This window comes from Vipera berus (genome assembly GCF_964194415.1).
Source record: "Vipera berus genome assembly, chromosome: 3".
Taxonomy (NCBI): Eukaryota; Metazoa; Chordata; class Lepidosauria; order Squamata; family Viperidae; genus Vipera; species Vipera berus.
In genome coordinates, this window is record NC_138204.1 from 7,753,522 (window position 1) to 7,777,240 (window position 23,719).

General features: G+C 44.3%; 1 protein-coding gene across 3 annotated transcripts in view; it reads right to left on the reverse strand.

Annotated features, from left to right (window-relative positions):
* The window catches only part of COL20A1 (collagen type XX alpha 1 chain), a 532,145-nt gene that overhangs the window by 161,536 nt on the left and 346,890 nt on the right, over positions 1-23,719 (reverse strand). For 2 of the 3 annotated variants that reach the window (XM_081323724.1, XM_081323723.1), the window contains exons 2-7: positions 20,629-23,361; positions 13,437-13,518; positions 9,107-9,217; positions 5,879-6,022; positions 4,525-4,653; positions 3,320-3,487 (exon numbers count right to left, since the gene is read on the reverse strand). In XM_081323724.1, coding sequence (XP_081179850.1) covers positions 3,320-3,487; positions 4,525-4,653; positions 5,879-6,022; positions 9,107-9,217; positions 13,437-13,518; positions 20,629-20,643 — 649 coding nt within the window. In that variant the 5' untranslated portion in view covers positions 20,644-23,361. Of the gene's footprint in view, positions 1-3,319; positions 3,488-4,524; positions 4,654-5,878; positions 6,023-9,106; positions 9,218-13,436; positions 13,519-20,628; positions 23,362-23,719 lie in introns of those variants that run through there. The other variant, XM_081323725.1, reaches the window with a different exon arrangement.

Here is a 23,719-nt window from a genome sequence, read left to right on the forward strand (position 1 = left end):
CAAAGAATGCCGACTGGTGGCCCCCAGGGGGAGAGCGTTCTCTGTGGGTGCACCGGATTTATGGAACCATCTTCCGGTTGAGCTCCGGATGGCGCCCGATCTCCGCTCCTTCCGGCGCGACCTTAAAACCTATCTCTTTAAACAAGCTGGCCTGGCCTGATGGGATGGGGTGGGATTTTTATTAACGACTTCAATTTTAAATTTGTATTATCTCTGGGCATTGTTTAATTATGTTTTAATAATCTAATTTTAACTTTTGTATCTAATTTTTATGTATTGCCCTGTTCACCGCCCTGAGTCTCTTGAGAGAAGGGCGGTATATAAATTAAATTAATAAATAAATAAATAAATTGGAGAAACAAAACAACCACTTCACCAATGCATGGCACAACATAGGACAAACCCACCAGGACAAGATTCAGCAGTTCATCTGCATTTGAAAGACACAAGGCCGCTCTTTCAAAGACAGCAAAGTCCACATTCCGGACCACTGGTTTGAAAGAGGTCATCTAGGTCAAAACTGAACAGCCAAAAAAAGATTGAAGTTTATGTAAACAACCACTTCGTAAACACCTGGCACAACACGGGAGAACAAACCCATCAGGGCAAGAGTCAGCAGCCCATCCGCATTTAAAAGAAAAAAAGACATTCTTTTGAAGACAGAAAGGTCCACATTTTGGACAGAGAGGACCGTTGGTTTGAAAGAGGGGTCAAAGAGGCCATCTAGGTCAAAATTGAACAGCCCTCCCTCAACAGAGGGGGAGGGATACGACATCAACTATCTCCAGTCTACAACAAAGTCCTTTCAGCAGTTCCAAGAAGGCTCCACACATATTTGCACCGCTCAGGTGACCCTGAGGACACCGATGAACCTCCAAGTGGCCTCAATGACTCTCTAAAAGAAGGCAAATGACCAGCTGTCTGGAAGGAGTACAAATCCTTCCATTCCCCACCATCCAGTCAAAGCTGAAGGAGCTTCTTGGATGAGAAGCAAAACTTCTTTGAAGAAAAAAAACAAGGAACTCCAGTTGCCTCCTGAAAAAGCACCATTGGGGCGGGGGGCGGGGAAATCAAGCCTTCTTGCCACCCTATAACTGAGATTATGACCAGAGAGAGGGTTTTTAAAAATGCTTCTTTTGCAGAAGTACTCTGTCTGTGTGCCTCTGTGCGTGTGTGCGTGTGTGTGTGTGTGTGTGTATGTGTGTGTGTGCATGTGTATTCAGTTGCTCCAAGAGTCAAATCCACCCACAGTCTTTCCCTCTATATAACGTAAATGGCACTTTGCTTGGCATCATATTCTTCAAGATGATCATTTCCCCCCCCCCCACATAATCTGTGCTTAAGGCTTGCTCAGGAAGGGATGCTCAATTTAGTCCTCAGCTGAGGACCACAACTCAGCCCAAAGTGAAACATTTGTTAAGTGAGCTTTGCCCCATTTCACAACATTTCCTGCCATCGTTGTTAAGTGAATCACTGCAGTTGCTAAGTTAGTAACCCTGTTGTTAAGTGAATCTGGTTTCCCCATTGACTTTGCCTGTCAGAAGATGATCACATGACCCCGGGACTTCAACCATCATAAATATGAATCGGTGGCCAGACTTACTTCTGAATTTTGATCCCATGGCCGTGGGGATACAGTAAGAGTCGTAAGTGTGAAAAACGGTCATAAGTCACATTTTCAGTGCTGTTTTAACTTCGAATAGTCACTAAATGAACTGTTGTAAGTCGAGGACTACCTGTATTAGCCTTCAGATTGTATTCTACTCATTCTAAGAGCTGTGGTGGCGCAGTGATTAGAATGCAGTATTGCTGGCTTACTCTGCCCACTGCCAGCAGTTTGATCCTGACCTGCTCAAGGTTGACTCAGTTTTCCACCCTTCCGAGGTCGGTAAAAATGAGGACCCGGATTGTTGGGGGAAATAGGCTGACTCTGTAAACTGCTTAGAGAGGGCTGTAAAGCACTGTGAAGCGGTATATAAATCTAACTGCTGTTGCTATTCTATGCCTCTTCCAGTGGTGGGATTTAAATAATTTAACAACCGGTTCTGTTCGTCGTCATCACCGGCATGATGCGCCTTGCATATTTGTAATCACTGCATTGTCATCATCACCGGCACCTCACATATTTGTCATCACCAGTGTGACACGGGTCACATTGACATCATCACTGGCGACACACGCCTCACCGCGGTGGCATCACCAGCGCAACACGCCTCGCAGATTTATCGTAACTGGTTCGCTGAACTCAACAAAAAATTCGGTATTGGTTCTGCCATACTGGTGCGAACCAGCTGAATCCCATCACTGCCCTCTTCCAACCCTAATCTTCACATGAAAATTATATGTAACTGAAACACAGATTCTCTAGTGGTAATGACATGAAGTAACCTTGATAGAAGTAAAGGAAAGGTCTTCAAAAATTTAATATTGAATTTAGAATATGATTATTGTAACTATAATCCTGTATTTAGCTCTGGGAAGTGGGGGGGGAAGTGGGTGGGTTTGGGGTGGGAGGGATTTGGGGATATATTGTAAAATTTTGTTTTTGTAAAACTCTATAATAAAAAAAATAATATTGAAAGAAAAATTTAAAATTGAATTTGCTGCAGTGGAAACTTACTGAGTGGAGAAACAAGTTTATAATAGATGGGAACCAGGAAAGGATAGCATAAAGGAAGGATGTAAGTGAAACTTGTAGGCAAAATTGTTATCTGGGTCTTCAGAATGGGAAAAGGAGCTGTAAGAGAAGATATCTAGCAAAACAGGAAAGAACCTATTTTTCTAAGAAGTCGTAAAAAGGGGGGGGCAGAACTCAGGCAACTGAGCATGTGTAATTAGTTGATTAATATTAACTGACACCCCTTGCATAAATTAACTCCTAATTTTAATGTAAATGTGATGTATGATTTAGTACGTAGCAGGAAATAGGTAGGAGGCGGTCGGAAAGAGTGTAACCTCATAGTACCTCAGCCAGTGGTGAAAGAGGAGGGATGTGGCGGCCGGGGCAGGGCTGTATAAAGAAGGGAATATTTTGGGTTGAAACTTTGGAGAGAACCAAGCTTTGATAGCTTCTCTCCCCGCTTATTGCAATAAATGAATCTAAAGGCCTTCACTGTGTCTTGGCTGGTTATTGGTCAGGCGAGCTTGCCTCTGGTCACGAAGGAAAGTAGCCAGAAGCACACAACAGCCTGACACATGATTAGCTGATAAGGCAATTAGGAGAACCAAAGCTTTTTTGATGATGACCAAGCAGCCAACAGAGGCTATGAAACTTTGCAGAAAGAGAGGCACTACGGTGCCTCTGCGAAAGATATCTCACCTTTCCTGAAGCTGTCGCTGCTCGTTTTCCTTCGGGCCAGAAAATCCCCTTCAAACTCTATTACACTTGGCAAGGTTGACAGGGTCAACGTTGGCTCAGCATTGAGCATATAATCATCTGGCTTCAAAAGAGGAGTGTTTTGCCTTTTCTTCCCTGGCTCAACTTTTCCTATTTTTTAGATCATCAAGAGAAGGAACGTTAGTCCTGAGTCTACGCATTCATTCAAAGAGATTCAGCCTTAGAATCATGGAATCATAAGACCTTGGAGGTCTTCTAGTCCGCTACCTTCTCAAGGCAGGAGTCTTTATTGTTAAAAATTCTGTTTATATATAGCACCACAGGGCAAACAAAGAGTACAGTCACCATGTGCTTTACTGCTCAACAGTTATAACTCTCACAGGAAATAGGAAACTCTGCTTAGAACAAAAAAAGCATAGAGTATATACCAGGGTAGGCAACCTTGGCTTTTTTATGACTCGTGGTGTTGGCTGGCTCAGGAATTCTGGGAGTTGAAGTCCACGAGTCATAAAAGAGCCAAGGTTGCCTACCCCTGGTATATACCATAGGTCCAAACTTGCAAACACTGCCATCTATTGGCTGAATACTGCTGTAGTTGTTGCATAGAAATACATTCCAACAATGAATTCCAACACTTATACAGGTAGCCCTCAACTTACAATCCATCATTTAGTGACCGTTTGAAGTTACAATAGCACTGAAAAAAGTGACCCAAGACCTTTTTCACGCTTATCACCATTTGCAGCATCCCCATGGTCATGTGATCAAAATTCAGACAACTTGCTCATATTTATGTCGGTTACATGTGATCCCCTTTTGCGACCTTCCGACAAGCAAAGTCAATGGGGGAAGCCAGATTCATTTTATGGCCGTGTCACTAATTTAATAACTGTGGTGATTCAGTTAACAGTGGCAAGAAAGACTGTAACATGGGCCAAAACTCGCTTAATGACCATCTAACTCAGCAACATAAATTTTGGGCTCTGCGGGGATGCTGCAATGGTTGCAAGTGTGAGAAACAGCCATTTGAAGTGCCGTTGTAACTTTGTACAGTCACTAAACAAATTATTGTAAGTCGAAGAATACCTGTTACCATCAGGAATGGGGCTGAATATGAGGGGGGTTCTTTACCTTCATGAGCTCAACCTTCTTTCCCATATTCCCCCTCCCGTGACCCCCGCTTGTACCTATCAAAGTTGAAGTTACATCCAGTGTGGGCGAAGTGGCTTCAACGGCTAGGATTCCTCCCTTCTCCGGCATACTGGTGGGGTGCTTCCTGTGGCTTCTGGCCTGGGAGTGGTTTTTCAGTTCTTCAACTGTAACAGCCAAAATGAGATGAAAATGAAGACAGTCCAGAGATCAAGCAGATCAGGTGGATGTCCTGACTTACCCTGTCAGTGTTGATGGGAGTGTTCTTGGCAGTTTCTTGACAAACAACCAAACAGTAAAGAACAGCCTGATAAAGGAACCACCAAGAACATCCCAACCAACACTGATGGAGCAAGCCTCTAGTTAGTATATGAACAGGGTTAATCCAATCCCACTCCCTTCCAGCACTGATGATGTTACCTAGTTGGGTAATGAAATATCTACAAGAAAACAACTAAACTCAGATCACATCAAGGTCCACACAATCCTCCTCCTCCTCCTCCTCCTCCTCTTCCTCCCCACAAACCCTACTCCCTTCTAGCACTGATGAAGTTACATAATTGGGTAATGAAATGTCTTGTTGTGATTCAGCATCAGCCTGTGATACGGGCAGCTGAGTCTGATGATTCTGAAGAGGAGGAGGAGGAGGGGTTTGGAGAGCCTTTGGTGTCAGAGGGAGGGTCTGATGCACTTCAGGACTCTCAGCCTGGCCCCTCCCGTCATGTTCCTCATCAGACTCAGCCGTATGAGCACGAGGTATTGGACATAGATGATTCACAGCTGGTTCTATTCAGGGACACTAGGAGCAGGAGGCAATCCAGCAGAGTAGAACAGAGAAAGGCAATGAGGCAACTGGGTGAGAGGAGGAGAAGGCAATGAGAAGCCACGCCTTGGGACTGCTGATAAAAGGGGAAGGTGTGGGAGGTGCTGGTTGCTGAAGGCAACCGTTTGAAGATCCTTCTGCTAGAGTCCTTGTCTCTTATTCCTGTTTAACTTTTGTTTGAACTTTTGGTTTAACTCTTGTTTGAACTTTTGATTTCTTTGTAAATAAATTTGGTTGGGTTTTTCCAGCCTGTTGACTATAAAAAGGGGTTGTCCCTGACATTCAAACAGAGCCGGTCGTAGGCTGGAACAGAACACGTCTGGAAGAAAACAACTAAGCTCAGATCACATCAAGGTCCACACAATCCTCATCCTCCTCCTCTTCCTCCCCACAAACCCTACTCCCTTCTAGCACTGATGATGTTACATAGTTGGGTAATGAAACGTCTGCAAGAAAACAGCCAAGCTCAGAGAGCACCAAGGACCCCATAGCAAGCACTGAACACCTACAAAGCCAGCCAGGCCAACAGTAAACTACACGTACCAGAAGGAAGCAGAAACCGTACTTACTCACAAATTTCCTCTTGACAAAGAGGGCCTCCTGGGAGCCATTAAGGATGTAGATCTGCAGAGTGTATTCTTTGGTGGGACTCAGCCCACCCACCGTTGCTTTTGCCATCTTGGTTTTCAACATCACTTCCTGCTCAGGGTCACCTGCAATAGGTGGAAGACAGGAAGAAGAAAATAAGGTCACCAAGATCCTAGCAGTAGCTCAAACATCCACCAGGAATTTGCAAAACAGTACTTTACATGTCAGGGCCTCCAATCAAAGTCCTCGACTTACAAGCAGTCGCTTAACGACCGCTTGGATTTACAATGGAGACAGAATGGGTGCTTTACAGCCCATAAAGCACACACACACACACACACACACACACACACACCAGGCATTGTAAAAGATCACACTGCCCTCCCTCCCTTCATGTAAATTATTTCATGTGATCATGGAATGGGGCAACTGACCGTAAAAGCAAACTGGTTGCCAAGTGCCAAAATGCAGTCACAAAAGGTGTGTGTGTGTGTCTGTGTGCCACCATCGGAATCCCAGAATCAGGCTGTAAGTATGTTTGGGATGTCTGATATAAGTTCGAACAGTCGCTAAGCCACTGTTTGTTAAGTCTGGACAACCCATAGACACCATGAATCCATCCAAAATTTCTACTGTATCCTATTTTCTGACTAGATAATTTTATTAAAAGGCAGAAGCGTCCATGAGCTCATTAAAGTCTATGCCATTTAGTACAATTTGTCAATTGGAGTAGATAGAACATAGAACAACATGGAAGGGACCTTGGAGGTCTTCTAGTCCAGCCCCCTGCTCAGGCAGGAGACCCTGGCCTATACCATTTCAGACAAATGGCTGTCCTGTCTCTTCTTGAAAATTTCCACAACTACCTGAGGCAAGCAATTCAACTGATTAATTGTTCTCACTGTCGGGAAATTTCTCTTTTGTTCTAGGTTGTTCTAGATTCCTTCTGATTTTTGCCTGTCATAGACTAAAATGTCTCTCTTCCCGCTATGAATCTATCTTGTATCTCTACAATCTAATTGTCTTCCTTCAATATTCCCGTGTCCCTGAGAACAATTACTGCTTTCCTAGTTTATAGATTCTGAGAGAACAAGTTTTCCAAACAATTGCAAATCGACAAACTGTAAGGAAAATGGGATGCGATCTGAGAATTGCCTGTTCCAGACACTCTGTAGCTAGTCTAAAATTAAATCTGGTGACCATATGACTTACAATTAACTCAAATAGAGGCATACTCGTGTCTTCATTCTCCTTGTATAATTCAGCTTTGTGTGTAAAATATGAGTGCCTTTCACTGCTTTGTCAGCTCCCGATGTGTTATTGGTTTGTTTAACCAACTAGAATTAAACTTCACATCGAATCTGCTTCATAGGAAAGCTACAACCACCCTCAGGGACATAATCAGAGTAGGTTTAGATCTGATTTTGCACATCTGTAATTGGCTTAAGGATCCAGAATGGTATCTCTCCATATTTTCCAAATTTATCTGAATTAAAGATAGAAAGAGATAACAGTCTATTTGGGTTTATCCAAGGTCGGATGTGGAATCAGAGAGCTGAAATGAGAATTTAACTATGAATGCTAGTTTTATTTTAAAAGGAAGTTCAATGTTTTTTTGAATAAAGATGGCCACCAGAAAAATGTTTTGTTACGCATATTCACTTATCTGGCTGTTCATTCTTTAAAATCAGATTTTCATTGCTGGATAATTGTGCATTTTTTAAAAAAAAAATCTTTGTGTCTATTCCTCTGATCCCCTTAGGTATTTTGTATGTCCTTTGATGGTGTTTCCCAACTGTAGCAATTTTAGCTGGCTGGGGAATTCTAGGAGTTGAAGTCCACCCATCTTAAAGTTGCCAAGGCTGAAAAACACACGGTTCTCTTTAAGCAGAGGATGGTAGGTGGAGCATTGCCATGGAAGCTCCACCCCTTTTGTGCATGCAGGAAAGAAAGGGGTGAGGCTGTGGTTTTGATGCTACCCAAGCATTGCCTCTTTTGTATGGGTGTGTCACCCTGGTTTTTCAGCTGAGGAGGAAGGTGTTATGTACTGGGCTCATTATTAATACCACGTGGGTTGCTGCAGCAGCTAACGGCTCTCCAGCAACCCAGACTACAAGTCTCCAGCGCTAGAATTGGCTATCCCTAGGCGGCAATGATTGCTTCAAACCTATTGGCTGCCGCCTAGGGGCTAGACTATATATTGCGGCTAGTTGCAGCCATTTGCTCAGTTCAGATTCTGCACGAAATAAACAATGAGCTTCCCTGTACTCAGTTATCTCGTCTTCATTCCTGCGCCAAAGAACCCGCTTCTTAACAGAAGGATTGGCTCAAAGTCCTGCCAAGGAGCTTCCCTGGCTAAGGGAGACCTATAACCTAGACCTCAACACTCTTAATCCCGCACTTCCAGTTTTGGACCACGCGGGAAATAAATCTAAAATGAGAAGTCAGATAAGAATTGACTTAGCTTCTATCTATGCTACCATCCTTGAGCGCGATCCACCAGCAACTGCTTTAGTATCTCTCAACTTTAAGATAGTGGACTTCAAGACTCAACCAGCTATGGGGGCTGAGGAATTCTGGGAGTTGAAGTCCACAGGTCTTAAAGTGAACAAGTCTGAGAAATACTGAACTAGATTAAAGCAAGAGTGTCACCCAGGACAACTTGGATCCTTTAAATAAATCAGAAAATGAAACTCCAAAACTGGATCCAGGTCTAGAGACCTATTCAGATCAAACAGGTAACCCTCGATTTAGGACCACAGCTGAGCCCAAAATTTCTGTTGCTAAGCGAGATGGTTGTTAAGTGAATTTTGCCCTACTTTAGGACCTACCTTGCCACAGTTGTTAAGTGAATCACTGAGGTTCTTAAGTTAGTAATACAGTTTTTAAACAAATCTGGCTTCTCCAGGGACTTTGTCGGAAGGTCACAAAAGGAGATCACATGTCCTTGGGATATTGCAGTGGTCATGAATATGAGCCAATTGTCAAGGGGCCGAATTTTGTTCACATGACCGGGACAATGCCACGACAATCATAAGTATGAAAAACAGACAAGTGACTTTTTCCCACGCTGTTATAACTTTGAACAGTCACTAAAAGAATTGCTGTAAGCTGAGGACTATTTTTATTTGTTACAAACCAGTGACATAAATCCCCTTCAAATTGGTATGTTTTTGGAAGAAGCTCAGCTGGATTTCTTTCGTATATACCTGCCATTGGCTTTACACGAACTTTGTAGCCGTTGGTGTTTCCTTCAGATTCCTTCCACTTCATTTGTAATCTGTCTTCTGAAAGGACCGTCAGCTTCAGGCGGTTTGACCCTGCAGAGAACCAGCATTAGCTTTAGAAGTGGAAGCAGAAAACCTGGATGGATTTTTGGTGGGGTGGCAGAATAGAACAGAACAGAACAGAACAGAACAGAACAGAACAGAACAGAACAGAACAGAACAGAATAGAATAGAATAGAATAGAATAGAATAGAATTTTTTGAAAGAGAAAATTTGAGATTCAAAAGAATATCTTAACAGGCTTACTTTCAAACAGGTCAGCCTAGGGGCTAATATTAACCAAGCTTAAAATGATGTGTGAATAGAGCTACTTAAGCATGTTGTGCAAATCCATCCAGTCAGTTCAGCCACTTTCCTTGCTTGCAGTGAGCAAGGAGATTTATATACCCTTTGGAAAATTCCTGAAGTGTGTGTGTGTGTATGCACACGTATGTATGTATGTTGTTGTTGCGAAGTTGTGTCTGACCCATCGCGACCCTATGGACAACGTTCCTCCAGGCCTTCCTGTCCTCTACCATATTCTGGAGTCCATTTAAGCTCACGCCTACTGCTTCAGTGACTCCATCCAGCAGCCACCTCATTCTCTGTCGTCCCCTTCTTCTCTCAACCTTTCCCAATATGAGGCTCTTCTCCAGTGAGTCCTTCCTTCTCATTAGGTGGCCAAAGTATTTGAGTTTCAACTTCAGGATCTGGCCTTCTAAAGAGCAGTCAGGGTTGATCTCCTCTAGGACTGACCGGTTTGATCGCCTTGCAGTCCAAGGGACTCGCAGGAGTCTTCTCCAGCACCATAGTTCAAAGGCCTCAATTCTTTGGTGCTCAGCCTTTCTTATGGTCATGTATGTATGTATGTATGTATGTATGTATGTATGTATGTATGTATGTATGTACGTATGTATAATTTACTGATATTCTGAAGTTCTCCAGATGTTCTGGGCATCATCTCTCTTGAGTCTTTTGGGTCATGCGAGTTGTAGGGTTATAGAAGCTGAAATTCAACATGTCCTATATTTCATAAAATGATAGGGCTGGAAGGGACCGCTCAAAGCAGGAGACCTTATCCCATCCTGGTCAAATGGTCTTCTAGTCTATTTTTGGAAACCTCCAGTGATGGAGCACTCACAATTAAAGGAGGCAAACTATTCCATTGGTTAATTGTTCATACTATCAGAAAAGTTCTCCTACATTTTGCCTAGAACTTCTAGGTTCTAGCTGTTAAAGCTTCCACCCATTACTTCTTGTGCTTTGGAGAACAGGTCAACCCCCTCTGCTCTATAACAGCCCCTCAGGTATTGGAAGACAGTTTTGTCTCCCCTAATACTTCTATGTTAGACAGGTTAGACATACCTAGCTGGTTACAAAAAATTGATGTCCTTGCTGCTTTATTGAGCAGAAAGAGATTGGTCCTATCTGGAGGAGCTTACAATCCAAAGTTCAACCAAGAGAAAGAAAGACGTGGAGAAAACTGGAAGAGAAAGAACTTCGTTTTGTTTTATTCTGATTGAAGGATCTTGCTTTCCTCTTGATTATTCATGGGCTGCCCACTCGCAAGACCCAAGTCATTAACAGCCAGCATCAGTGACCAAACTCAGCGTCCAAATGTCAGAAATGTCATAACTGACATACAATCGGGGGATGCAACCATCGGAGCCCAACAATGGTCCCAAAGGACCGGAGACCCTTCCACATCTGTGACCTTTAACCTTTGGGAGATAGTCTTCTAGCTTCCTGGAAGGAAATTATGTTGCATGGGAAAACAAAGCGGAGATTCAGAGGCAGCTTTAACCAAGCAAAGTTGGAGAGCCTTCCATTGTGAAGGACGACATACACAAACAGGCAGGATTTTTCATCGGGTCTCATTGCTGGAGCCAAGGCAGGGAGACAAAGAGGGGATTATTTGGTTAATAAAGCCAGAAGTTGTTTTCAGCTCTTCTTCCCCATCCCAGATCTCGGTGGTCGCTCTAGGAGCCACACAACAGACTGACAAGAATGTTGACGGCTGAATGCCAAATTTGAGGTTTTAATTAATCCGAGTGTTGGAAGAAACATAGGCTGCATCCCATTGAAAAGTCCATTTTTGGTAGGTGTTTTCATCATATGGTATGAACATTTCCTGGTTTGGTGACTGACTTGCGATGGTAAGAGAAGACCCCCAAATAGTAGGAAGTCATAAGTATAGCAGGGGTGAAAAGAGTATGGGGCACTCATAGAAAGATGATCTGTACATCCAGACCTATTGAGAAGGAGGAGGAGGAGGAGGAGGAGGAGGAGGAGGAGGAGAAGGAGGATTATTTCTCAGCAAAATCTCTCTATTATTTGTTAATATTCCAGGTAGTGTGGTATTCCAGGTAGTGTGGTACCAGGATTGAATAGTAGCAACTGTAAGAGGAATCTAGTAAACCACCACTTAAGTACGAGGGAGGGAGGGAGGGAGGGAGGGAGAGAGAGAAAGAGAGAGAGAGAGAGAGAGAGAGAGAGAGAGAGAGAGAGAGAGAGAGAGAGAGAGAGAGGCAAAATAACAGTGAGATCAGAATTTTCCCCCCCTCAAGGTCAGGCTTCTATAATGGGACAAGGACTGGCACTCCAATGCGCATTTGCTACATCCCCACCCCACCCCATAATTAATTAAAAGCAGCTATACACGTATAATCCATCAACACCCAACATGCAAAAAACAAACAAACAAATGAACAAAGATGAGAAAACCCTAACCCAATTACTGTAGTTCACAATCCCCAAGTTATAAAACTGCATGATGGAGCAAATAAACTTTTTATGATCCTGGACCCACTGTTTTCAATGAAGAGTGCACTTTTTTTGTTGTTGATTACAGCTCGGCTTTCAACACCATTTTGCCGAGCACTCTCATCGAAAAGCTGACTGACTTGAAATGTTCCCCCCCTCCATCTGCGATTGGATTCAAGACTTTCTCAGGGACCGGTTACAAACAGTGAGGGTCGGGTCTGTTTTATCCACCCCCCTGAAGCTTTGCACCGGCTCGCCACAGGGCTGCATGCTTAGCCCCTACCTGTACTCTTTGTACACATATGACTGTGTATCATCTGACCCATCTACTGCGATAATTATGTTCGCAGATGATACTACCATGGTGGGTCTTATTACAGGTGGGGATGAGACAGCATACAGGGAGGAGATACAAAAACTATCCATATGGTGTTGTAACAACAACTTGCACCTGAACATCGGCAAGACAAAAGAGATGGTGCTAGACTTCTGGAGGAAAAAGGAGGAACCTGCCCCACTTTACGTCGGGGAGGACTGTGTGGAGAGAGTTTCCTCCTTTAAATTTCTGGGAGTCTACCTCTGCGAAGATCTGACCTGGAAAGTTAATACAATCCAGGTGGCCAGAAAGGCCCAACAGAGACCCCACTTTCTCAGGGTCTTGCGGAAGAACAGGGTAGAACAATGGCTAATGACCCTCTTTTACTGGTCTACTATAGAGAGCGTCCTCTCACACTGTATTGTGGTTTGGTGTGCTGGTCTGACAGCCGCGGATAGGAAAGCATTACAGAGGGTGGTGAGCACAGCACAAGACATTGTGGGCTGTTCCCTGACACCACTGGATGACCTCGCCAGGGCCCGCTGCCTTGGAAGAGTGAGGAAAATTCTCAGGGACGATTCACACCCTGGTTGGTACCTCTTTACTCTCCTACCATCGGGTAGGAGATATAGGAGTATAGCCAGCCATACCATCAGGCTGAAGAACAGCTTTTATCCATGGGCTGTCAGGCTCTTGAACAGGAAATAATTTTATAAACTTTATGTATGATTGACTTGTGAGGCCGGTGTGTTGTGCAATTAGCTCACATGGTGTAATAAGATGGAGGGTTTGTTGTCACTGTGAGTTGGGGGTGGGGGCACGAAGGGAGGCTCAGCCCATCTCAATGTATACACGGTTGTACTTTGACAATAAAGGTTCATTCATTCACTTGTTCAAAAACCTCTGCGGTTGCTGAGCCTTGAATAAACTTAAGTAACATCAAATTAACCTTAAACTAACCTGGAATCCTCTCTACAAAGGCTGCATGCCACATTTTCACATACCCTTATTTGCTGCCCCTTGAGTGAAAATTCACAACTCTAAAATCGTCACATCGTATGACAACTAAGACAACACAGTACCATACTCAGAATGAGACACACAGAGACTATCCAAACCCACTTCTGGACAAACATCCATTTATCATTGTTGCAACTTTCGACTTTCAGTCAGGACATCGGGATAGCTCCTTACCTTGACCACACACCTCTAAGGGGATAAAACCTGCAAGCGCCAGGAAAGAAATCCAGAAATAATTCTGGCCCAGTGGGACAACCTGCATAAATAAAAAATGAGCATTTAGTTAGAGCAAAAAAGCTAGATGGAGGGAATTAAGATCTAGTTCTACCAGCAATGCAAACTTGATTTAGTTCTGTCCGTTTCGGATTTGTTAGCAAGGATTGCCTGTATACTTTCTGCATCTTTCTTCCCAACTTTAAACAAACTTCATTTCTCACTTTTTCCCCTGAAAGCTGAGGTTCTGTGGGATTTGAGTTCTGACCCTGGACACGTGTTGTTATTGTTATGCTGCACTACGACACGTGTGCCTTATTTTTTTTGATAGGGGTTAATGAGAAAGGGGGTCAAATCTCGAGTGCCGCGTAGCAGAGTGAGCGCCTGTTACTCGTCCCAGCTTCTGCCAACCTAGCAGTTCGAAAGCACATAAAAAATGCAAGTAGAAAAATAGGGACCACTACGGTGGGAAGGTAACAGCGTTCCGTGTGCCTTTGGCGTCTAGTCATGCCGGCCACATGACCAAGGAGACGTCCTCGGACAAGCGCTGGCTCTTCGGCTTTGAAACGGAGATGAGCACCGGCCCCTAGAGTTGGAAACGACTAGCACGCATGTGCAGGGGAACCTTTACCTTTACCTTTATAATGAGAAAGGAGCAAAATCAAAATGGGAGAGATCAAAATGAGGTGGGCACTGTTCAATACAGGAGCACTCAGTACATATGCAAAGCAACAGAGGGAGGAAGAAGAGGGAGGAGGAGGAGGAGGAGGAGGAGGAGGAAGAGGAGGAGGAGGAGGAGGAGGAAGAGGAGGAGGAGGAGGAGAAGAATTGGATGAGTAGACAAAAGTGCCAAGGAGCGTTTTGCCACCTGCGATCTGTAGAGGGCACAAAGGTCAAGGGAAGGGAGAGGATCAGGATGATGAAGGTTATAAAACAAAGTCCCTGTACACATTTTCTTTGTAGCTTCCCCCATAGATAAATCTCTTTGCTCTGGGGAATATAAATAAATCTCCTTTCCTCTGGATTTCATGTTTATTTGTTCTCGTGCAACCCTGACTTGAGTTGGAGCGCCAAATTATGCTCCTGACATTCCTAACTGCCCATTTCCCTCTGACAGGCATATTTTCACGCCCTTTTGTATGTGCACGAGGCCCCGCCCCTTTGCAGGTACACACAAAGAGGGGCAGCCCTCGATCAGGCTGGCCCAGCCAGTCGCCATCTTGCGATCTTCTTTCCATTAGAAGAGAAGCTATCAACGCAAAGAATTATGTTTGTTCCTTTGTATCCCACCTTTATTGCTTTACAAGTAACTCAAGGCAGCCAACGGATCCTGCAACACCTTCTTCCTCTTGTTTTCCCCGCAACAACCCTGTGTGGTAGGCTGGGCTGAGAATGAGTGACTGACCAAAAAACCACCCAGCTGTTGTGATTCAGGGTCAGCCTGTGGGTTCGGCAGTTGGGTCGGACGACTCAGAGGAGGAGGAGGAGGAGGGTGTTGAAGAGCTTGCTGAGGGGGTTGGACAGCTTGATGAGAGCCCTCAGCTAGGCCCCTCTCACCTGGTCACGACGCAGACCCAGCTGGGTGAGCCTGACAGCGTGGATGAAGATGACCCACAGCTGGCCCTGTTCAAGGATGCCCGACGCAGGAGGCAGTCAATCAGGAGTAAACAGAGGAAGGCAATGGGGCACCTCGGAAGGAGGCAGAGAGAAGCCACGCCCTGAACTGTATAAAAGGGGAATGCGTGGGAGGGCTGGTTTGCTGAAGGCAACTGCTTGAAAAGCTCCTGTTTCTTGGTTTGTGTCTTGTTCTATTTGTTTTTGTAGCAATAAATTTGGCAGGCGTAATTCCAGCCTCTTGCCTTCTTGTAAAAGGGGTTGTCCCTGCCTTTTCTGCAGGGCCGGTAGCAGACTGGTACAGAACACCAGCTAACCTTTATGCCTAAGGTGGAACTACCCAGCCAGCCTTCATTTTTAATTTAATTATTTGGATTTATTTATATGCTGTGGCTACCATTTTTTATAAACTCAAAGCAGCCAACGTATCAGCCTTCCTTCCTTCCTTCCTTCCTTCTCCCTCCCTTCTTTCCCCCTTCATTCCCTCCCTTTCTTCCTTCCTCCCTCCCTTCCTTCTCCCATCTCCTTTCTTCTTTCTTTCTTTCCCCCTTCATTTCCTCCCTCCATTCCTCCCTCCCTCCCTTCTTTCTCCCTCCCTCCCTTCCTTCCTTCTCTCATCTCCTTCCTTCCTTCCTTCCTTCTTTCCTTCTTCATTCCCTCCCTTCCTTCTCCCATCTTCCTTCCTTCTTTCCCCTTCATTCCCTTCCTCCATTCCTCCCTTCTTTTCCCCTTCCTCCCTTACTTCCTTCTCCCATCTCCTTCCTTCCTTCCTTCCTTCCTTCCTTCCTTCTTTCCTTCTTCATTCCCTCCCTTCCTTCTCCCATCTCCTTCCTTCCTTCCTTCCTTCTTTCCTTCTTCATTCCCTCCCTTCCTTCTCCCATCTCCTTCCTTACTTCTTTCCCCTTCATTCCCTTCCTCCATTCCTCCCTCCCTTCTTTCCCCCTTCCTCCCTTCCTTCCTTCTCCCATCTTCTTCCTTCCTTCTTTCCCCCTTCCTTCCCTTCCCCCCTCCCTCCCTTCCTTCTTTCTTTCCCCCTTCCTTCCTTCCCTCCGTCCCTCCCTCCCTCCCTTCCTTCTTTCTTTCCCCCTTCCTTCTTTCCCTCCCTCCCTCCCTCCCTTCCTTCTCCCATCTCCTTCCTTCTTTCCTTCCTCTTCCTATTTTCCCTACAACAACAACTCTGTCAGGTGGGCTGGGCAGAAAGAGAGGGGCTACCCAATCGTTTCCCTCTTGTGCTTTCAAGAAAGGGAGAGGTTACCAGTTCAAACGGAGGGAAGAATTTTCATCTGGCCAGGCGGCCTATACAGAATTTAGAGATCAGAGCAAACTGCCAATTCTCGAAGGAGACTCTGCAGATGCCTGGATGCAACCTGAGCAGGATCTGCCAAGTGTGATGGGGCATGAATGGCAGGGAGGTCTGAGGTGGGATTATCCAAGGTTTTGAAATAGTTGTGTAGAAAAACGTTGCCCCTCAAGCATAGTTTTCGCCTTTCTTCACTCCTTACACCGTTGCCCCAGGACTGTCAGAAAGATTTAATAAATATCGGTTGCAATTTAGTTTCTCCAAAGAGGCAGCTAATATTTGCTTTCTCAGCAATCTCAGACTTAATTTGATCCCTCTCAAATGTCATGGAATCCAAGCCTGGCTGGATTTGTACAGAGATCTCTCCCCCTATATATCTAGAGAGAAGGAAAAAAAATAGAACATAAAATCATAGGACTGGAAGGGACCTCAGGGGTCTTCTAGTCCAACCCCCAGCTCAAGGCAGGAGATCTTATAGCATTCCAGACAAATGGCTGTCCAATTTCTTCTTGAAGATCTCCAGTGATGAAGCACCCACAATGTTCAGAGGTAAGCTATTTCACTTATTGATTGTTCTTACAGTCAGGTAATTCCTCCTTAGTTCTAGGTTGCTTCTTTCTTTGATTAGTTTCCACCCGTTGCTTCTTGTCCTGCCTTCAGGTGCTTTGGAGAGTAATCATAATCATAACAGTAAAGTTGGAAGGGACCTTGGAGGTCATCTAGTCCAACCCCCTGCTCAGGCAGGAAACCGTATACCATTTCAGACAAATGGCTGGCCAGTCTCTTCTTAAAAACTTCCAGTGTTGGAGCATTCACCACTTCTGGAGGCAGGTTGTTCCACTGGTGAATTGTTCTAACTGTCAGGAAGTTTCTCCTTAGTTCTAGGTTGCTTCTCTCCTTGATGAGTTTCCATCTGTTGCTTCTTGTCCTGCCTTCAGGGGCTTTGGAGAATAGCTTGACTCCCTCTTCTTTGGGGCAGCCCCTGAGATACTGGAAGACTGTTACCATGTCACCCCTCACTCTTCTCTTCATTAAACTACACATACCCAATTCCAGCAACTGTTCCTTATATGTTCTAGCCTCCAGTCCCCCGATCATCTTTGTTGCTCTTCTCTGTCCTCTTTCTCGAGTCTCAACGTCTTTTTTACATCGTGGTGACCAAAACTGGATGCGGTATTCCAAGTGTGGCCTTATCAAGGCATTGTAAAGTGGTATCAACACTTCACATGATCTTGATTCTATCCCTCTGTTAATGCAGCCTAGCACTGTGTTGGCTTTTTTGACAGCTGCAGCACACGGCTGGCTCATATTTAAGTGATTGTCCACTAGGGCTTGACTCCCTCTTCTTTGTGGCAACCCCAGACATATTGAAACACTGCTATCCCATCTCCCCTAATCCTTCTCTTTGATAGCCTAGACATTCCTAGGCCCTTCAACTATTCATCATATGATTTAGCACCTCTTGATCCTTTATCACCTTTGTTGCTCTAAGACTAAATATATTTAGAGTAAATATGGTGTAATGCAGGGGGTCTGTTCAGAAGCAGCCTGTTCAGAAACAGTGGGTGAGCACGCACAAGCTCGCCTGCCACTCACGCGGACCCATCCCCTTTCCCCATCCTCACCTCCCCCACTCCACCAAGCTGGAAAGGTTGAAGACCGCTACTCTAATATATATCTATATATTAGACAACCCATGTCCAAGATATTTCTTTACCTAAATAGAGAAAGAAAACGACCACAGGTGGGTGGACCAAAAACAAAAACAGGGAATAAAAGTGACTTTCGACTTCCTGCCGGCTTCCCCATTAACTTTCCTTCTAGGAAGCTGGCGGGGAGCATTGAAACAGGTGATCACATGATTGTGGCTGCTTGCGGCATCACTGGCGCCAGCACAACTTTGCCACAATTCAATCCCATAGGAGCCTTGGGTCTCAGATGTTGGATGCATTCTTTAAATTAGCCGATCTGAGGTTTGTTAACTTAAAATTTTTCGCCTTGTGTTGCACTGTTTTGCTCAATTGAGAGTTACAACCAGACATGAGAGATTTAGTTCTATATATCCAATTGTCCTTCTTACAAATTTTAAAAAAATAATCCACTTTTAATTCTGTGGCCATTTTTCCCTTTGACGCCTAAGGCAGGGCTAGGCAACGTTGGCTCTTTTATGACTCATGGACTTCAACTCCCAGAATTCCTGAGCCAGCCACGCTGAGGGGAAAGGGAAAGGTTTCCAAGTTGAGCCATGCTGGCTCAGGAATTCTGGGAGTTGGAAGTCCACGAGTCATAAAAGAGCCAACGTTGCCTAGCCCTGGTCTAAGGTAAAGCAGACAATTAAGTTGATTTTTCTTGAAGCGCTTGGAACCCCCCAAGTTCCTTTTCGTGCAACTTCCCAAATTTCGACTTTGATTTAAAAAAAAAAAATCCAAAGCCCATCCCACCAATGGTGTCCTAGCTTTGTAACACCACCCATTGCCTGAACCTATGATAAGATTAGATCCATCTCAGCAAGCTTCCTCAAGAAGTTCCTCTAGGGGCATCGTGGATGGATGGCGGTCATCATTCACAAGATGCAAGATGCAATGTCGCAACCGAAGCTCTGAATCTTTTGTACGTGCATGGATGCACTCACGTCCAAAAGGATCCTGGTTTTTCACCCCTGCTGACACCCCCTAAGTCAGGGGTAGGCAACCTTGGCTCTTTTATGACTCGTGGACTTCAGCTCCCAGAATTCCTGAGCCAGCCACGCTGAGGGGAAAGGGAGAGGTTTCCAAGCTGAGCCATGTTGGCTCAGGAATTCTGGGAGTTGAAGTCCACGAGTCATAAAAGAGCCAAGGTTGCCTATCCCTGAAACTAAGTTGTTCTGGGTAGGAAATTCAAATTGCTCACATCAACGGAAGGTGCCAAGTTGGCAAACAGGTTTGTAAAGAACCAAGCCCGTATTAATTCACTTAATTCAAGGATAGCAGCACCTTTTAAAAGAAAGATGGCCACAAATACCTCAACGCGTCCTATCGGTCATCTAAACAGAGCTGGGGATTTTTCCGCCCTCCCAGTTTCCACCTCAAAATTCAGAGCAACTTTCAGAATATTTTGATTATATGAGCCGCGGCTTACAAGACCTCAGAGCAACCATTACTGACAGACAACTCTGCCAAACAAAACTCCAACGGATCGTAAAGAATTAGGAATGCCTGGACGAAGGAGGAACCACTACACCATTGAGCTCAAAACTTCAGTGGCTAAGCAAAACCTTTGCTAAGCGATTTTTGCCCCATTTTACGACCTTTCTTGGCACAGTTGTTAAGGGAAATCACTGCAGCTGTTCAGTTAGTAACAGGGTTGTTAAGTGAATCCGGCTTCCCCGTTGACTTTGCTTGTCAGAAGGTCGCAAAAGAGGATCACGTGACCCCGGGACACTGCAACTATCATAAATATGAATCAGTCGCCAAGTGTCCGAATTTGGATCACGTGACCGTGGGGGATGCTTGCAAGGGTCGTAAGTGTGAAAAATAGTCGCAAGTCACTTTTTCCCAGTTATTTTTGAATGGTCACGAAACGAACTGTTGTTAAGCCAACGGCTACCTGGACTTTAAAGATTTTGAAACCTTCACTAGGATCGATAAAATGAGGACTTGCACAACCTCCATGCCTTAAGAGTTCATTTAATTATTCGATTGCTTATTTAATTATTTGCTGATTTAATTTCTATAGCCACCCATCTCAACACAGCACGCTGGGGGGGGGGGAGGCTCACAATTCAAGCACTTACATTACAGTTAAAATCTTGAAAACATTTTAAAAAGAACAACCACCGTCAAAACCATTCAAACAATAAAAAAAATAATAAAAGTGTTTTGTTTTTTTTAAAAAAACAACTCTTTTAAGAGTTTCTCGTTGCCACAGCCCCATAAGATGAGGTACGTTGACCTAATCTTGCTAAAAATAAAAAATAAAAATAAAAAAAACCACAAGCTTTACAGGGGGTTTTGCAGCCCCATTTCAAGCAAAGGAGATATTTCATTTCCCATCAAGAATTTCCCCGCTTTATAGCTCCATCCTTTCACTCCTACGGCGATAAAAAGCCAGCAACTCAAAACAGTTCACGACTCAAATCCTATCACAACCAAATCGACAAGGCAACCTGGAAAAAAAAAACACCCACGTAGGCGCAGAATGTCACATCGCCAAGCCAAATTTCAAAAACCTTAAATTGCGAACAGAGAATCGGACACTGACCTTGGATTTCTGCATGGTTGAGTCGGGAGGCTGCGAGAAGAAGCGAGCCACAATCCTTGAAATCTGAGGAAGGAAACCGAGGACTTCTCTGCTTACTTAAAGGATCTTTTTTTCCCCTTTCTGCTTTTCTTTCTTTTTTTTTTTAAATTTTGGGTGGGTGGGGGGTGGGAGATCTCCAAGTGAGACGTCAATTTTGCAGAGCGATGATGAAACCGAGAGAGTTTTGTGGTGTTTTTTTTTTTAAAAAAAACCCAACTAATTTTGGAGGGGGTGTAATAGCTTTATTTCGGAACGCAGAAGAAAGAAAAGTCAAACAAACGTAGGAAGAATCAGCCTATGGCGAGGTCTGTTATCTTGTGATGATTGCTAGGGGGGGCCACCCTTGAACAGTGCGTAGAACAGGGTCTTTTGAGCACAAGAGCATGGCAAAACTTTTCATTAAGCTTTATTGGCTCTGGACCCATTGGTTTCTTCTATGTTTCACAGTCTTGGTTTTTATGGATCCCTTTGAAAGGAATGGAATGGAATGGAATGGAATAGAGTAGGGTAGAATAGAATAGAATAGAATAGAATAGAATAGAATAGAATAGAATAGAATAGAATAGAATAGAATAGAATAGAATAGAATAGAATAGAATAGAATAGAATAGAATAGAATAGAATAGAATAGAATAGAATAGAATAGAATAGAATAGAATAGAATAGAATAGAATAGAATACTGTAGAATAGAATAGAATAGAATAGAATAGAATAGAATAGAATAGAATAGAATAGAATAGAATAGAATAGAATAGAATAGAATAGAATAGAATGGAATGGAATGGAATGGAATGGAATGGAATGGAATGGAATGGAGTGGAGTGGAGTGGAGTGGAGTGGAGTGGAGTGGAGTGGAGTGGAGTGGAGTGGAGTGGAGTGGAATGGAATAGAATAGAATAGAATAGAATAGAATAGAATAGAATAGAATAGAATAGAATAGAATAGAATAGAATAGAATAGAATAGAATAGAATAGAATAGAATAGAATAGAACTGGAAGGGACCTTGGAGGTCTTCTAGTCCAGCCCCCTGCTCAAGCAGGAGGACCTATACCATCTCAGACAAGTGACTGTCTCTAGCCTCTTCTTGAAAATCTCCAGTGATGGAACGCCCACAATTTCTGGTGGCAAGCTGTGCCATTGGTTAATTGTCCTCACAAAATTAGTACAGGTAGCCCTTGACTTGCAACCATAAATTTAGTGACCATTCAAAGTTCCAACCGTGCTACAAAAGTGACCTGTGACCATTTTTCACAAACAAAAAACACAATTTTTCCTCCTTTGAGATGGACATTTGTGCATGCGTGGCTTGGACTCATTTACTGTGTGAGGATCTGGGCTGCAATTTTTCCCGTGATCACGAGAGGTCAGCAAGAGACACGGAAGACGGTCAGTTTGCTGCTCTCTAGGGGTGTCTGGATTTTTGCAGCACAGATAGTCCTCGACTTACAACAGTTCGCTTAGTGACCATTCAGCCGGCACTGAAAAAAGCGACCTATGACCATTTTTCACACTTTGCAGCAATTTCAGTGATTCGCTTAACAACTGTGGCAAGAAAGGCTGTAAGATGGAGCAAAACCCACTTAACAAATGCCTCACTTACCAACAAAAAAAATCGGGCTTAATTGTGTTGTAAGTCGAGGACCACTTGTACAAAGAGGATCCTGGGGACAATATAGTTTGAGGGCTGGGTGATTCACTTAACTTCTATGGAAGGAAAGGTCATCAAATGGGACAAGATTCACTTAAAAACTGTCTTGCTGAGTGACAGAAATTTGGGGCTCACTTGTGGACATAAGTCAAGTCCAGGACTGCCTTTATAATATAACAAATCAAAAAGACAATTTCTCCCGCTTCTTATGTTTTATAACTTTGTAAAATCTTTCCGCAAGTAAGAAACTCAAGAAAATTTTGATGCCTGATCAGGATGGTGTCTTCAGAAGAATTTCAGTTACACAGTCATTTTTCCTTGCTTCTCTGTTTTGCTGCCTTACCGTATGAGAAGCTCTTTTTAATTCCCCTTTCAGGGGTAGGCAAACGCTTGGCTCTTTTATGACTCGTGGACTTCAACTCCCAGAATTCCTGAGCCAGCTATGCTGAGGGGAAAGGGAGAGGTTTCCAAGCTGAGCCATGCTGGCTCAGGAATTCTGGGAGTTGAAGTCCACGAGTCATAAAAGAGCCAAGGTTACCTATCCCTGAGGTAATGCTTAACTAATACACTGAAATGCCCTAGATCAGGGGTAGGCCACCTTGGCTCTTTTATGACTCGCGGACTTCAACTCCCAGAATTCCTGAGACAGCCATGCTGAGGGGAAAGGGAGAGGTTTCCAAGCTGAGCCATGCTGGCTCAGGAATTCTGGGAGTTGAAGTCCTCAAGTCATAAAAGAGCCAAGGTGGTCTACCCCTGCTCTTGGTGATGTTTCTGAATTTATGTCATTATTAGAGGTAGCAGATAGCTGTTTTCTATCCAGGTAGCTGTTTTCTCTGATTACAGATAGTCCTTGACTTACAACAGTCTGTTTAGTGACCGTTTAAAGTTACAATGGCACTGAAAAAAACAACTTAGGACCATTTTTCTCAGTTACACCTTTCGTAGCATGCCCACAATCACGTGACTCAGGTTCAGGCACTTGGCAACCAGATCATACTTACGATGGTTGCAGTGATCTGGGGTCACGTGATCCCCTTTTGCAACCTAAAGGTAAAGGTAAAGGTTCCCCCGCACACACGTGCTAGTTGTTTCCGACTCTAGGGGCCGGTGCTCATCTCCGTTTCAAAGCCGAAAAGCCAGCGCTTGTCCGAGGACGTCTCCGTGGTCATGTGGCTGGCATGACTAGACGCCAAAGGCGCACGGAACACTGTTACCTTCCCACCGTAGTGGTCCCTATTTTTCTACTTGCATTTTTACGTGCTTTCAAACTGCTAGGCTGGCAGAAGCTGGGACGAGTAACAGGCGCTCACTCTGTTACGCGGCACTCGGGATTTGACCCGCCAAACTGCCGACCTTCTGATCGATAAGCTCAGCGTCCTAACCCACCGAGCCACCGCGTCCC